This window comes from Pipra filicauda, unplaced genomic scaffold, assembly GCF_003945595.2.
Source record: "Pipra filicauda isolate LSUMZ 115617 unplaced genomic scaffold, ASM394559v2 scaffold149_size4050908_pilon, whole genome shotgun sequence".
Classification (NCBI taxonomy): Eukaryota; Metazoa; Chordata; class Aves; order Passeriformes; family Pipridae; genus Pipra; species Pipra filicauda.
In genome coordinates, this window is record NW_024103984.1 from 3,995,442 (window position 1) to 4,011,421 (window position 15,980).

The window sequence follows — 15,980 nt, forward strand, 5'->3', positions numbered from 1 at the left end:
GCGATCCCCACAGATTACATTGCTTGTAGTAGTCCCTGAATTCTTATTTATACTTCAAATGTGTTTACCAGTCAGGAACAAAAATCCCTGTTCATGTCCATGTTCAAAAAGATGCTGGCATTTGCCCAGCCCTGGAGCCCTCCCCAGCCTCCTGCATTTCTTTATGCTGTAAAGAAATATTACAGTTTATTGCAGGCTCCAAGTAGGGTTATTGTGCTTACGTTATGGTCAAGACAAATGTGTTTGCTCTTCAGTAACACGTACCAGTGATTGAATTAATTTTGTATGTGTGCAAATTCAGTATGCCCAATATACAGATTTTGTAATGAAGAAAGATTTAGAACCTTTTGAGGTGTACATTCCATGGACTAACTCTGGGGTGGATTTTACAGGCTCTTACCTCCCTTAGGTACACCCTGTCCACATACAACCCTCTTTCTGCCAGATTGCTTTAAGCCCTCTAAAGTCAGCAGTGAACTCTCTGTGACTTTAATTACAGAGGCTGTTCTGCAATCAAAGAGAAATACAGTATTTAAAAAGCACTCTGGAACACAACCATTCTACTTGTGTGTTCTGAGGTTCGGTTCTATTTACATTTTAAATGAGGGAAACAGTCACTGCAAAATGCTGCTGATGCCACAGAGGGAAAACTAAAAGGATCAGTGGGGTCACTGTAAAAGAGAAGCTTCTCTTTTTATAAAGAAGTTGGGTAAAACAAGTGGAAGAAACGACTGGATGCAGCTTCATGCAAATAACTATTTCACGAGATAACGCTGGGAAGCTTTTTATGCTTTCCTTGTGAAATTCCAGTCCATATTTGCTAATACTGTCAAGTGGGTTTTGTTTATTTTTCTCCTTCTAGGTATGATTTCTGATTCATTTATTGGTATGAGTGATCCAGCTGTTTCCAAAGCCAGTGTCAACTCCCTCAAAACTATTTTATATAAGTAACAGTCTTGATGTAAAATACATGAGTGCAGTATTACACGGGGTGTATAAAACATGTGGGTTTGCTCTTGGAGGTAACAGCTGTAGAGGAGTATCCAAATTCTTCTGTTGTGGGAGCAACCACTTACTGACTAGAGCTATTTAGAGAGAAAATGCCAATTGAAGAAGTGACCTAAATGTGGTTAGTTGATACTTTGTTGGTCCTCTGACAAATACATCACCTACACAAAATCGGTTGGGGTTTAAAACTGTAACACACTGCTACAGAGCTGCCTGCCATCACCCTATACTGGACTTGTGCTTTCATCCCTATTTTGCTTTTTCAGAGTACGGAAATGGGACAAAGTATTAATTGCTGAATAGCAGTGGAAGTGGTGCACCCTGTGTATACAATGAGCTTCACATTCTCCAGGCTCTGGAGCTACTTATGAAAATATCTTTTTTATAAGATTCCACAGAACTGATTTACTGTAGAATTTTGTAATTTTCTTCCTAATCTTGTCCTGAAGCTGCTTTGAGGTCTCTAGAGCTTTCTCATGGAGAGGGTTTGTTTGAATTGAAGAACATGCTTTGAGCATTTTTCCTTTCCCTCCTGCCATGAGTCCAGTGCATCTGAAAGCGGAATCCAGTTTTCAGCTAAGCCAGTGGCAGCTAAATCAGTGCCTTAGTATTCAGGGGAACCCAACACTGCAGCAGGTACCACACCAGTGCAAGCCACTGAAGAAGCTGTCAACAAGAGGGTGTGTGAGAATGTACGTGACCGAGTAGCAGAGGGAAAGAGACTGTATAACCTTCCTGAATAGTCAGTAAATTTTACAAGTGTCACTTTTAAACCCCAAGGGGAGGGGAAAAGAAAAACCAGAACCAACCAACCAAAAAAAACAAAACAAAAAAACCCTAACAAAAACATTTACTAAGACAATAAATGCCTCTAAAACACTGCGAAGATCTATGGAAATGATTACAGGATGCTTCAGTTTTAAGAGGTGCTTTGAGATCAATGCCTTGTGTCAGGATTTACTTTGGTAATCCATGCAAGCTCATGATGGAGCTCAGTTATTGTTTAGACTGTATTTTTAGCAGCAGGCCCTTGTGACTCCATGGTAATATAATTTATGAGGTAGGACGCAACTCCTTAATTGTCTCTTACATTGTAGAGCTGTACATGCTGTTCACTGCAGAATAAACATTCTCCTCCTTTATGGGGAAAAAAGGTCTGTGTCAACAAGACTTTCCAGCCTCTGGTCACATGCTTAAATTAGATCTCTGAGATGGGTTTCCTCTCAAACGCATGAGCAAACATTTCTCCAAAGTGGACAGTGTTCGTGTATAAATTCCTCATTAATCGTGGGTGTCTCTCCCTCCTCCCCTTCCCAATTTTTGGCTTAAACTGTTAAGCAAGAGGACCAAGAATGCTGACCCCTTAAACACAGATAACTCGCAACAGCACTATCAGCATGTCAGAGGGGAGCCTGTTCCAACTCCCTGCTCCTGATGCTTGGGAATTAATGGAAAGAGAAAAACAGAGCTCTGGTATTCTGAGAAACTTTAAAAACAAAACCAGAAATCACTCTTGGAATGCCCTTGCAAGAAAAGCTTTCTCTGAAAAAAATTATCATTTAATCTCCCACCAAATTCATTCCTGTGGGATTGCAGGGTGTGAGTGAGTCCAACTCAGAAAAATATGTTTATGTTGCAGTTAGGGTGGTCATGGGAAACACCACAACAGTTCTTTTGGTCAGGTTTCCTTTGTAGGTCCTTATTATCCCCTTTGTATGGGGAAATTGGACACTTCTTAAAGGGAAATGTCAATTTTTTGCTAAGATGTTTGATAATGAGATTCTTCAGTGTTTGCAGAGGATCTTAAGGTAAAGATGTAAATTTAAGATGCCATACTAGTTAATGTGCTCTCATGTATACAGTCAAATATTTGGGTTGAAACTGTAATGATGTTTAGCTGTAAGACTTTTTGAACTTGATTTTTACTGTGAATTGGATGTTGATTGCCTTTTTGCTGGTGAGTTGGAGAGCTTGGTGAGTTAACCATGGCACTCCCAGAGTTTTCAAATGCTCCATGCATTTCCCCCACTTAATGTCCCTGATGAGGTAGGACTGAAGTACACAGAACCTCAGTCCTTCTGTGTGGTATTTTTTGGAATTACTATTGGTTTTCCAAATTACAGAATTTACAGTTGTGGTGGAAATGGTTAATGCAGCTTCCAACTCTGTAAAGCTGATTAGTTTGGAGGTAGAGCCTGGAAGATGGCAAAGCCTCATGTTGTGGATACCCCAGCAGAGAAGCCCTTTTCTACAAGTAAAGGCTCTTACTGGATCACTTCTGTGTTTGGGGTTTTTTATACAGATGTCTGTATACTCAGGTTCTGTGAGATGTTCCCAACCAAAACTCTTTTTTTTTTTTTCTCTGATTTTTTTTTTCCCATTTATTAAGCAAAGGAATGGAAAACCTTAAGGCTAGGACAGGAATTTTTATTGGCTTGTGGGAACTATTCTTGAATCTCTCTTCTAAAACAAGAAGGTCACGTAGCTTTTCATACACCCACATTTCACATTTCAGAAGCTTTCCAACAGTAGCGAGGCATTAACATATTTGATTTCCAAATGTTCATGAGAGGCATTAATATATTTGATTTCCAAACGTTGATGACAGCATTGCTTTTGAGTTCTGAAGCTGAAGGGATTCCCTGAGCTGACAGACATGCCATGTACAGGCTACCCAAGAGCCTCCCAGTCTCCCCGCCAGAGTCCCTGTGACTGTGGTGTGGCACTTGCGCCTGGTCCAGCAGTTTCCTTCCTCCTCCTCCCTTCCAGCCCCACTAGAAGATAATCTGTTGATACTGGCAGTGCATTTTGGTGCTGAAAACCGGACATTGTTTTCCTAAGAAGCACTTAGTTGTGTTTACTCGAGTTCATTGCCTTGGTTACAGGTTACAAGGAGGTTTTGTTAACTTTGCCAGCTGAGCTGCAAAGGTGCCAGGATGCCCATAGCAGGCAGGGATGATGAAGTGAGATGCATATGTCATTTTTCCTGTCTGCATGACTCCAGATGGGTGTTACTCCATAGATTTTTATAGACTTTCTTGAACCTTAGAAGAATTTTGAACCTTATTTAAAAAAAAAAAAGCTAGAGTAACCAAATGTTTCTTCTAATATAAAGCATTTTTCAGCTTTTTTTCTCTCCACAAAATGAGGCTTGCTTTGTCTGTTTCCACTGTTTGGAAAGGCAGTAGTAAATGTGATATGGAGGGTCATTACCAAAATTCTAAGAATCATTAAATCAGGTAGGTTGGAAAAGACCTTTAAGATTGAATCCACCCAATAATCTAATATTGACAAGTCCACCAAAAGTGATGCTACTTCAAGAGAGTACAGGAAATGCATGACAGAATTTCATTTTTATATCTGTGATATAAGCTCAGTTACGTACATAGGTGATGGATAGTGTTGGGAGGTGGCTGCTATATTGGTTATGAATTAATACTGAGGTGAGCCAGACTGATCTATAGTGCAGTTTCTTTCAGTGTTTAAACCTGTCTGTAAAGGTTTTGCCTACTTTATTCCTACTTGAATCCTGCTTCCATGCCTCTTAAACTACCTCTGGCACCCTGAAGACAAAAATAAGCAATTGAGTGTGAGCTGTGCTGGGGGCCAGGCTTCCTTGGAATTTGATGAGTTATTAGTGATAGTAACATACTTGGAGGATGACTGTATGATCTTTCCCTCTTCCTTTTGATGCAGCTCCTCGGTAGCTGCGGTTCTGGAAAACTGGTTTTTTTTTAGGATTTAGGCTAGCATTTATGGAGGAATGCATTGTGCTGAGTGCACACATGCATTTTGTGTGTGTGTGTGTGTTTGCAAAGGAGAGGTGTGTTCTCCCTGGGGAGATAAGGGTCTGTGTCATCGGAATTGGAGCTGCTGTCTTAAGTGCAGTAAATTTCTTTTTTTTTTTCCTGCTTAGACATACCCAAGATGAACATGCAGTTATGCCACTAGGTTTCTGAAAATGTCAGCTGACTTTCCCCAACCCCCCCCACCCCAAGTCTCTCATTATCTGTTTTTCTTAGGCTCAGTTTAGCATTTTAGTACATGTAATGCATATTTCCACAATGAACATTCTTCCTGCTTAGATATGTCCCGGAATTAATGGCACTCTTCCAGTGTCCCATTTCAGAGGGGAAATGCACGGACACAAGAACTGTCTGACAGTGCTGAATAAATAATTATCACGATATTTAGCAGAGCTTCAGGTGCTTTGGCTTTCTTTCTGAATAGGAGGGAGGTATGACGAGATAGGCACAGCATTTTTGAGGGGGTAAAAAAAGAAAAGCTAAGACTAATACCCACTTTCAGCCAGTGTCCTCCAGGTGCTGTGAGTGTCCCCTGCACCTCCAGGGCAAGGAATTTAAGAGATCCCTGCTATCAGCTTAACGATGCTAAATACCCCTGGCAAGCAGTCAAGTAAGATGCATCACTGGCTTCCTAGATTGTGGCTCAGCTCCTGTAGTCACAGAACTGTGTGCACTTGCTTTTTATTTAGCTGTGTCTGAAGGATCCAGTGGAGTGTTGAGCACTGGGAGGGTTGAGGAAGAGAAAGTGTGTATGTGGGTGTACAGAGAATTCATGGTGTTGGGGAATTTGTCAGGACCTGGTTGGAATTCTGAGCCTCACTTCATGTAAAATCAATCATAAGATGCTGAAGCGTGTGTTCAGAGTGCTGTCAGCTCTGTATTACTGAAAAATAGAAGTTTGCTTGCATTTAAAAGACATTTTGATCCTTCAGTTCCTACCCAGCAGGTCCGTAGCACATTTGTTTGTTTGAGTTTATCCTGAGGTGTGTGCAAAGTGCTTCCTCAAGTAAACCAAATAAAACCAAACATCTTTGCTTGTACATGGACTTGAAAGTAAACAGGAAAAGGTGTATGTGGGGTAATTTATGCCTTGTAAAGCCAGTGTATTTTCCAAGTGACAGTACAAAAACTGTACAGATTTGCCAGTGAATGTAAGGAGAGCTTAATTCTCGTTAACCAAGAAAACCAAAACAAATTTTCTATTTTAAGCTAAGATGAAAATATTCATATTTTGTCACGCTCAGTTTTTATGATACTTCAGATTCACATGGTTCACATCACTTTCCTCTGTTAAAACTTCTACATACAAGGCAATATGTATTTTTCCTGAAGAAGCAACTCCAGTGCCTGGTCTCTGCTACCTTGGGGTGAGCTGCCGTAGTCCAGAAGTGCCTTCTTTACAGCTGAGCACCAAGCATTGCAGGAATCTCAAAATGAGACTGTTTACTGCACCAAAATGCTGAGCAGTCTCTGCAAATTAGGCATAACTTCTGCTGGACTCGGGGCCGTTCACAAAAGACAGACCTGCTTGGCATGGCAGGGCAGAGCAGAGATGTTGCCAGCACTCGGGAAGCATCTCCAGGCAAGCCGGCCAGCTGGGATAGGAAGCACTGCTGCAGGGCAGGCCAGGGCCTGCCTTCAGGTGCTGCAGGTCTCTGCTGGTCTTTGCTCCTGCTAGTGGAGGATAAGGAAGCACAGCAGACTGAGAACTTTATCAGCCTTAAATAACGGGCTTAGGGCTGAAGGTTATACCACCTGGAAAGGAGAGCGTTTCCTGATGGTGTTATGTTGGCCTGGTTCCTGATTTCAGTGTGAGCAATACCAGGGGATGAAATGAGTGTTTGTTAAATGTAGATTTAAATTACAAATGCTTTACAGAAACATATATTATTTATGTATCTAGTGCTTTCTTTATTTTTATACACCTGCTGAAGTGGATTTAAGACAGTTGACACTTATTTTTTAAAGCAAAGTTGGATCTTTTACCTGGTAATGAAGAATAAAATAACTTGTAGACTCAACAGGTGTTTTTGGAGTTTATTGAAAGATATGACTTTGGAGACCTTATTGCACCCTTTCAGTACTTAAAGAAGGCTTATAGGAATGATGGAGACTTTTTACAAGGGCCTGGAATGACAGGACAAGGGGGAGTGGCTTCACACTGTCAGAGGGCTGAGTTAGATTGGGTATAAGGAAGAAATTCTTCGCTGTGAGGGTGGTGAGGCCCTGGCACAGGTTGCCCAGAGAAGCTGTGGCTGCCCCATCCCTGGAAGTGTTCAAGGCCAGGCTGGATGGGGCTTGGAGCAACCTGGTCTAGTGGAAGGTGTCCCTTCCCATGGCAGGGGTGTGGAACTGGGTAAGCTTTCAGGTCCCTTCCAACCCAAACCATTCTGTGGTTCTATGACTTACGTAAAACCAGTCTGTTTTACAAGCTGTAAAGCTTCACCTGACTTAATCAGGGTTTCTCTCAGGGCCAGGGTGCAAGTTAGACATCCCTAATCCTTTTTATTTAAGGTGAGCATGTCTGGCCTTTCCAGGGACAGTGGGATATGGCTGGGGTCCAGGGACTGCCAGTGAAACCAGCTGAAGTATTGCCCTCAAATGTAAAATAGTGCCAGCACTTCCAAATTGGCTAAAACACTGTCAGCAGCATGGGAGCGTGTGCTCTGCCAGCCTGAGGAACCAGATTCCTTGTACTGGGTTGGCAGCTCATGGAAAAACTGAGCTCAGTTGCTGGGTGGAGCTTTGCAGGGCTCGCCGACCTGTGCCGGCTGAGCGGGGAGGAGAGCGCGGGCTGAGTTGCTAAGGAGCAACCTGTTTTGCTTGCCGGAGAAAATCCGGTGCCAGGAAGAGATGACTCTCCGTGTGCTCTATTGTTGCTGCTGCAGAATGGGAACGGATAAAATGAGCTGTTTAAACTTGGGCAGTTTCCCCTACCCTGATGCTTTCCTCCCTGACCTCTGGGAGGGGGATAGGTGTGTGCGCTTGGGGTGAAGTCAGAAGGAATCGAGAGATGGCTTGGACGAAATCAGGTGGAATGGAAAGATGGCACTAATTTCTCTGGAGCCAGGATTTCTGCTCTCACAGTGCTTTGAATTGTTCTTGGGGTATTTTCCCATTTAAAAGCTCTCGTGTCCTCTAATCCTTCTGTAGTTTTGGCTCATCCAACTCATCACGAGAGACCTTTTGAAATGCAGGATGTCCTCTTTTCCGACCAGCCACTATTCCTGTTTGTGCTTCTGCAATATGGTCAGACCTCGAATAGATGCTTTTAAAAATTATTATTCTTGCTTAGCGTGTAATGCCATTTCTTACAGAATAAAACCAACACCAGCTAATCCAGCGTGGGTAGGTTGTTTTAAGATCGGCTCTACACAACCCAGCCCACCATACCGATATAATCGCAGCAATTAACAGCAATTAGGCGGTTTATTTCTGCCACGCAAACGCCACTTGGTGTGAATGTATATTTATAAGCATCTGTCCTGCGTGTTATCTGCCAGCGCGCTGGGAGCTGCGCGGATCTGCAGCCTGGAGGGCGGGCGTGCGCCGAGTTGTTGGGATGTTCCGGGGGTGTTTATCTTCCTCGGGCACAAAAGGGAGGCGATAAGGCTTGCAGACGCTCCGGAGTCGCTTTCCGTGGTGGGTTCCGTGGTGATTTCGCAGCGATGCCCAGCGGGAGCGGCGGCAGGTGCAGCCCCAGGAGCGCTCGGTGCGGCCCCGGCCGGGCAGCGCAGCCCCCGCTCCCCGCTCCGCCCCCGGGCCGTGCCGGGCGGGTCCCGGGCGGCTCCCGGCGGGGACAGACGGCGGCAGCGGCACAGCGGGAGCCATGGAGGCGGCCGCCGACTGCCTCAGCCCTGCCGCCCAGCAGCAGGTAAGGCCGGGGGTGCGGGGGCTCGGGCAGCGGCGCAGCCCCGCGCTCCGCGTGGTGCCCGGGGCCGGCCGGCGCTGCGGGTGCCCGGCCCCGCCGGGGCTCGTCCCAGGCTTGCTTTTGAAAATCGCTGACCAAAGCGTGAGCTGCTCGCTGCGCGGTCTGCTCCGGGAGCGGTCGTGCCAGCGGAACCTGTAAAATGTTTTCCAAACGAAGTGTCAGAACGGCCCCGTGTGACCATCAGATGGGGGTGGGAGGGTTGGTCATCCCTTGACACGAGCTGACACTGGGGCTCGCCACTGTCCCTGCATTGAAGGGAGAGGAGCTGTTTTGGGGATGGTCTGTCAAGCCAGCGGCGCTGGTACGTGGGTATTAGCAGGGAATCCTTAAGTTTACGTGTAGGCTAAGATTCATCAACCTGCTGCCTTTTAATAGTAATTTGCATTTAAGAGAAAGGTGAGGAGTAAAGCAGGATGTGGACTGACCGAGCCCTATGTGATTCACAGGCTCATTATCATATGAGTAAGTGGTGCAAAGTGTGTTTGTATTTATAACTCAGATGCAAAATATGTCAGATAATTATGCTCGTTTGACCTCTAAGCATAGAAGTCATTATAGACTGTCTTGTTTCAATGCTAAATAGCACGTGATAACTCCCCGTGAGCTCCTGGAACTTGCTGGTTTAGGTCACTTGTTGCTCAAGTAGAGATGGAAAAAACATTGCCATGGGTTAGCACTAGTTCTACCTGGTAGCTATGTTGGTCTGCTATGTTACAGGACTATTGCAAATCAGGTGTTGCTTGTCTAAATAGGCTTTAAATTATGTAGAACTGCAACAAACCTTGTCAGATTTTTGTCTGATAAAATATGACTTGGATAAATAGAATGAACAGTTGTATAATATCTGAGGAGGAGCCTTTGCATGAAGAATACTGGAATGGGACAGCATCCATCGTGAAAAGCTATGCTGGCCCCAAAAATGACTGGCTGGCTGTATCTTAAGCACGTTGGCAAGAAGTTTAAATCAGCCTGAGAATAGTTATTGCAGAAATACATAGTAGTGGTTGTATACAGTAAGCAGGTGTAATTTAGTTGGGCAGACTTGTGTTTTAAAGCTTCTCTGGCAGTGGGATCAGAGAGCTTTTCAGAGTGTGGTTTGGTGCTGGCAAACTAACACTTCAGTCCTCCACAAAAAATACGATACTAACTTTGATTACTAGTCTTAGAAACAGGTAATTTTGAGTGCATTGGAATTAAGGGGTGCTTTGTATAGATGGAAAACTCTTACATGTGTAACTCTGTGGCAAGTCAACATAGTCATTTTTCACTCAAAAAAAGCAGCATAACTTCCTGTCTTTGTTGGCTGTTTCTTGGGGCTGCCAGGCGAACAATGAACCCCTGGCCTTTTCAGAAGGGAAAAGCTCTGAGAATGCACACCTTCAGGATGTGTGTCATTGGCCTCTACCTTACCGAGTCACCTAAATAATTCTCTCATCGAAATGATAATGACCGTGCAGCTTCCCCGACGCTGCGCTGGGGGCAGGAAGCCGTCGCTTCCGTAACCATTGTGCATTATAGCCTGGCCACGAGCGCAGCTAGACCTCACCTTGTCTCCAGGAGTGATATTTAAAAAGGGGGTGTGAGGGGTAACTCCTCAGCAGTTGCACATCTCATACTCCCACCTCTCCCCACTGCTGCGGGTGGCAGAAGATGCTTCTCATCTTTTCCAGCTGATGTCTAGTATCTGGGTTTTTTCAGACATAGTTGTGCTGAACCAGGTTACAACCTGCTTATTTTTTTTACCTGTTCAGAGCTAAATACACTGAACTCCTTTAAGTCAGGGTAAGGATCTGCTGCTGCACAGGACTGGATTTTTGTTTTCAAACCAAAGCGACCCTCAAGCAGGAGTGTCAAGTGCTGGGCAAGTAGACCAGCAAAAGCAACGAGTGTTTTGTGGTTCAACTGTACACTTGTTTCAGGGCTTAGTGGCTATCAGTCATTCTGAGCAACTGCAATAAAAGACAAAAATTCAGTGTGTATATTTGTGGTATTTGAGAAGAGTTACAGAAATTAAGGTGATGATTTTTCAGCTGGTGCACAGTTCCGTGTTCATCTCAGCAGTGTGGTTGCCATCTCCTCTCGTTTTGCCCACGGGGCTTTACGGAAGCCTCTTAGGAGGTGTTTTTTTGTGTGACATGCTCAGTAAGGCTGAAGCTGCCAGTTCTTCTTGTCAGATGAGCAATACCTCATAAAAGGGAAGTTGCAAAAGCTTTGTGATGAGTGCAATTAGGCTTCATATTTTTATTCTTCTGGTTTTGCCAGTGATCTGTCACTTTTGATTGAGGCCTGTATTGCTTGCTGAGTCACTAGTGAATTTTAGATGATTTTAAGATCACTTCCTTGAATCTTAGTGATTTTTAGGTTTTTTTTACTTGAATCCCTTAGTTATTTATGCCTTAGGCAACCTAAAGACTTTCGTTTTAGCTTTTGTAGTGTGAATTTCAGAAGTCTGTGTGAATTTTGGGGTGGTTTTATAATGTTCAGCAGCGTCTCTTGCAGGCTGTGGTGTCTGTCTCTGCTACTGCCCTTACAGGTAGTGGCTCTGATGAGCACTTGGACTGGATGAAGGCCAAAGTCAGCCAGGCAAAGCCTGTTTTGGTTTGGTCAGCACAGAGAGAAATGTAAAGTTAACATTGCTGTTTGCAGGGCGTGCAAGGTATCAAGGTATTTATAGCACAGAGCAGAGTCCAAGAGTTTCAAAGAGTGTGGTTTGACAAACTCGGATGAGTTTCATCACACCCCTGTGTTTGAGGGAGAGGTCCATAATAAATCTGACACTCTTTTGTCTTAGTCTAAAAGTTGGTGCTTTTATTCTTACAGGTCTTAAAGGTTTGCAGATTGGCTGTGAATGAGCAGGTGGGGGTGGCCATGGAGGTTGTGTTTTGGTGGGGTACCTACACCTGTCTGTACCTGAGCTGTGCTTTGGCACAGGAAAACCTGTGCCTAAGAGGTCCTGTTTGCCACCCACACTTGCTGCAGAATTTGCTGGATGTTAGGATGCTCCCAGACTTTGGTTTGATTTTGATAACGTTGTGCACAGTGTGTGGACTCATCCCTGCCCTGATGGATTTACTTCCTCTGAGCTCACAACTGATGCCAGGTTTGTCACTAATGCCACCAACAGAGTATAGTAATTCCATCCACCAAAGCATGCTAGAAACAGGATTATGAAGGTCACAGGTTGATCATTTAATGACCAGTCTGAGTATACCATAAAACATTTCTGTTGAGTTGGAGAACACCTGCAGAACCTCAGATACTGAAGTCTTTCTTTTCTTCTTGCGTATTTCTTGTCACTCGTTCTCTCATTTTGCTGTGGACTCAAAAACCCTTTAGGAAAGGATGGCCTGTTTCTTACAAAACCGCCTTTGTCCAGCACAAATGAGCTGGTGTTTTGTCAGGAACCACGGTGAGAATTGTGTAACCATCTAAATGGCACCCAGACACCCTTGAGAACATGTTTAAAAATGTAGCAGCCCAGGTCACTTTGATGCAGAACACCAGACCTTAAGGCACAGTAGCCTTCTGACATACAACCTGGGGTTACCAGGGAGCCAAGAGCAGTTCTGACATGATGTATGTGGGGGATTTATTCACTGTGAGGATGGTCAGGCATTGAGACAGGAGCCTGGAGGGGCCGTGGAGCCACCAAACCTGGAGGTTTTCAGGAGCCAACTGGGCAAAGCAACTGATGTGAGTTTGATGCTGACCCTGCTTTGAGCAGGAGGGTGGAGTGGAGACCTCCGGAGGTTCCTTCCAGCCCAAACAATTCTATAAATATTTGTTTTGACATGATAAAAATGAATTGCCTTAAAATATTAGTGTTCAGGGTGGAGTAACAATTTAACTTCTTACAAAGGCGGTACCAGTATGTGCTAACAGCAGATTTTTAACTTAAAGTTCAAGAATCCAGAATACAGTTTGTGTTGTTTGTGTTCAGAGATACTTAATGCTGAAGAGCCATGTGGTCATGGAAAGACAAAGTTCATAAATAAACAATATGCTTGTTCCAAGACATAAGCCATTGTTAGTCAAAGATGCTAAGTGAAAATGTGTTTTTCTTCTTACAAGGTTTGCAGATTGGCTCTGAATTAACAGGTGGAGGACTGCATGGGTGAAATAGAATTAATTAGATATGCCCCATGGATTGGCACTTAAAACTGAAATGCATCCTACTAAATGACAGGTTACATGTGCAGTGTTGCACAAAGTAAAATTAATTTAACTTACTGCAGTTAGTATCAGTAATCAGGGAACTGTGAGCCTCATTCTCAGGGAGGCCTGAGAACAACTGGCTAAATTTTTAATTTTTATTCCTATTTTTCAAGTTGTTTCATTTCATATTATATTGTGCTTCTGTAAAACATATAATTCTGCAACATAGCTAGGTATTGTGCAAATCCTTTTGCCCTTATGATATAAGGAAAGCAAGAGGAAATACACTGTAGTACAACATCTGAATTTTATGTGAAGGCATCCAATTCTAATGTGAAAGCTCAGCTGGTTATTGAAATTCATGAGGATGAGACCTACAGTAATGTTAACATAAAAATAATCTTGTTTCCGCCTCTTTCTGTCACGGGGGAAGTTTGACATACACAGTCTGTACTGTTTGGTGTATTTTGCTTATGGAGACTTTGGGGCCCTTTATTTTCCATGAGGGAAAAACAGTTTGCTTGGACGTTATTCTTCACCTATATCAGGTGGGATCTGCAAGTGCTACAGTTTATTTTTAAATAAACAGAAAGGAATCTCCTCAAGTTGATATCATACTTGTTTGTAGAGCAGTGGTTTCTTACCTTTAGCATACATCTCGGGGCATGTTTACATAGTGGGTGTCATAAATTCAAACACTGCAGGTGGATCATAACACTGCCTGGCAGGGATTCCGCCTAGGATTTGCCTAGCAGCAGGGTTGGGGTGTTTTTTCTTCGTTTGTTTTTTGTTTTTTTTTTTGACAAACTGCTTCAGGTTGGGAAGTGCTGTTGAAAACACTCCTGGGAATACGTGCCTGCACCCTGGAGCCTGCCATCACCTGGCTCCATAAGTAACGGATGATGAGAGGGGGTGGTTTTGGGTGCAGATGTGGAGATGGGAGTTTCTGTCCATGGCAGAGCCGGTTACCTCAAAATTCAAGTGGTGAACTCGAGGGAGAGCAGCGCTCTGTGCAAAACCAGTCTGTCTGTCTTTCTGCCATGAGCTTTTTTTTTTACTCTCCAAGAGGATGAGTGGGTTTTTTGTTATTACAAATAATTTTTCAGACTGAAGTTCACAGAATCACAGGATAGTTGGAGATGGAATGGACCTCTGGAGATCATTCAGTCCAACTCCCCTGCCAAGGCAGTGTCACCTGGAGCACACAGGAATGTGTCCAGGTGGGTTTGGAATGTATCCAGAGAGGGAGACTCCACGATCTCCCTGGGCAGCCTGTTCCTGTGCTCTGCCACCCTCCATGGAAAGAATTTCATCCTCATGTTAAGGTGGACCTTCCTGTGGTTTAGTTTATGGCTGTTGCTCCTCTTCCTGTTGCTGGGTACACCTGAAAAGAGTCTGGCACCATCCTCTTGACACCCACCTTGGAGATATTTGTATGGACTGATGAGATCACCTCTTGGTCTTCTCTTCTCCAGGCTGAGGTTTTAAGATGTACAGCATCACAAGGCTCCTAGTCCTCCCATACACTGCTCGTGCTTGGTTTTCATTAGCTCTTTTCTATTAGTTGCAAGTTCCAGCCGACCTACAAGGCAGTTTTTTGCTTTCTTTCTGTGTTTTGTTTTGTGTTTTTGAAGGCCCTTTTCCCCAAGCTTGAGTGGTGAATACACTTACAGAAAGGAGAAGAAATTACACCTTCCTTTTTTTCTGGTTTCCCTTCTATTTAGAAGCACTGGTGAAAACATCAGCATTTTGATTTCTCTGTGTGCTTGACCTTGATATTATTGCACTTTTTCCTGTAAATTTGGATGCTGTACTTACAGTGGAAAGTTTCATAAGCAGAGGAGTTGGGTGTAACACCAGGGTGACTGGCTGAGTGATGCCTTTGACTCCTGCTGAGCTATTCTGAATTCCGCTGGGCGAGCTGCTCACAGTTGTATTGTACCAAGCCTGAAATTATTTCATGTTTTTCTCTGTAAGACCCACTGCCTTTGCCTGGGATTTAAAGCAGAATATTAAAAATGTTACTGCGATATGTAGCATGTTCCAGCACTTCCAACAGGGCTGAAGTGAGGAAGCACTCCCTAAAGGCCTGTTCCTGGCAGAATTCCACTCCAGAGAGGTTGGGACTGGAATACGGAGTTCTGGAGACTTACAGTTGAGTTAGTGCATTTTCTCAGGTTCCCTACCCTCTATCCACTTCAGCCTTAGCTGTGCACAGTCATGCTGAACGGCAGTGTTTACCCAACCCCTGTGCCCAGGTATGTGTGCGCAGTGTCAGCGGTGAGGAAAAACGGCACACGATGTGTTTGCTGCCAGTCAAATTAATTCATCAATAAAAAATAATCCAACACCGCAGGGGAGGGAAAAAACCCCCATCCAAAACGAAAAGAGCAAAACCCGCCTTTCTTAAGTAAATCTCCCTGTTTGCTTCCCAGCCACACAAACAGTAATTAAAGAGACACAGAGCACTTTTAAACACAAGTGCTAACGAGGGTTGTGCCTGCGCGGGGGTGTATTAGCTGAATGTGAAGATAACAAGTTACAGAAGGCAGGGCCATTACTTGCAATAGGGAATTAACTCCTACGGATGTGTTTACAGTCTTGCCGAGTCAAGTCTCCTTATTTCATGCCCTGCTTAACAGGTGTGTTTCACGTTGGATTGTCCAGCTTTCATTTCATTCCCGTGTTCCCGTTTGCAGGCTGAAGCAAGGCTCGCGGCGAAGCGAGCGGCGCGGGCAGAGGCACGGGAGATCCGAATGAAAGAACTGGAGAGACAGCAGAAGGAGGTAAGGTCAAGGCTCCGGGGGGTGTTTGGACTTATACGCAGGGAAGAAGATCATCAGAGATTCTGGAAGAGAGGGTTAATCTATATTCTGTGGAAACACATGTAGTCTGCGTGGAACTAATGTTAATCGTAGAACAGCCTGGAAAAAATATGGATCGTGGCAAGGATTTTATCTTGGTGAAGCCAGTGTAATTATTCACAGAAAATTCTCGTGGTTAGTAATTAGTGTTTAATATTAAACTTCGAAGTGTGCAGCTTCTTTGTGTGTGCATTGGGGGTGGTGGATTCCTATCAC

The 15,980-nt window shown here is 44.1% G+C and overlaps 1 protein-coding gene across 1 annotated transcript in view; it reads left to right on the forward strand.

Annotated features, from left to right (window-relative positions):
• LOC113996446 (leucine-rich repeat flightless-interacting protein 2-like) overlaps positions 1-15,980 on the forward strand; it is a gene marked incomplete at its 3' end in the record, with an annotated part of 78,554 nt that overhangs the window by 32,093 nt on the left and 30,481 nt on the right. Inside the window, exon 2 of the mRNA XM_039378847.1 lies at positions 15,600-15,686. Coding sequence (XP_039234781.1) covers positions 15,600-15,686 — 87 coding nt within the window. The remainder of the gene's footprint in view (positions 1-15,599; positions 15,687-15,980) is intronic.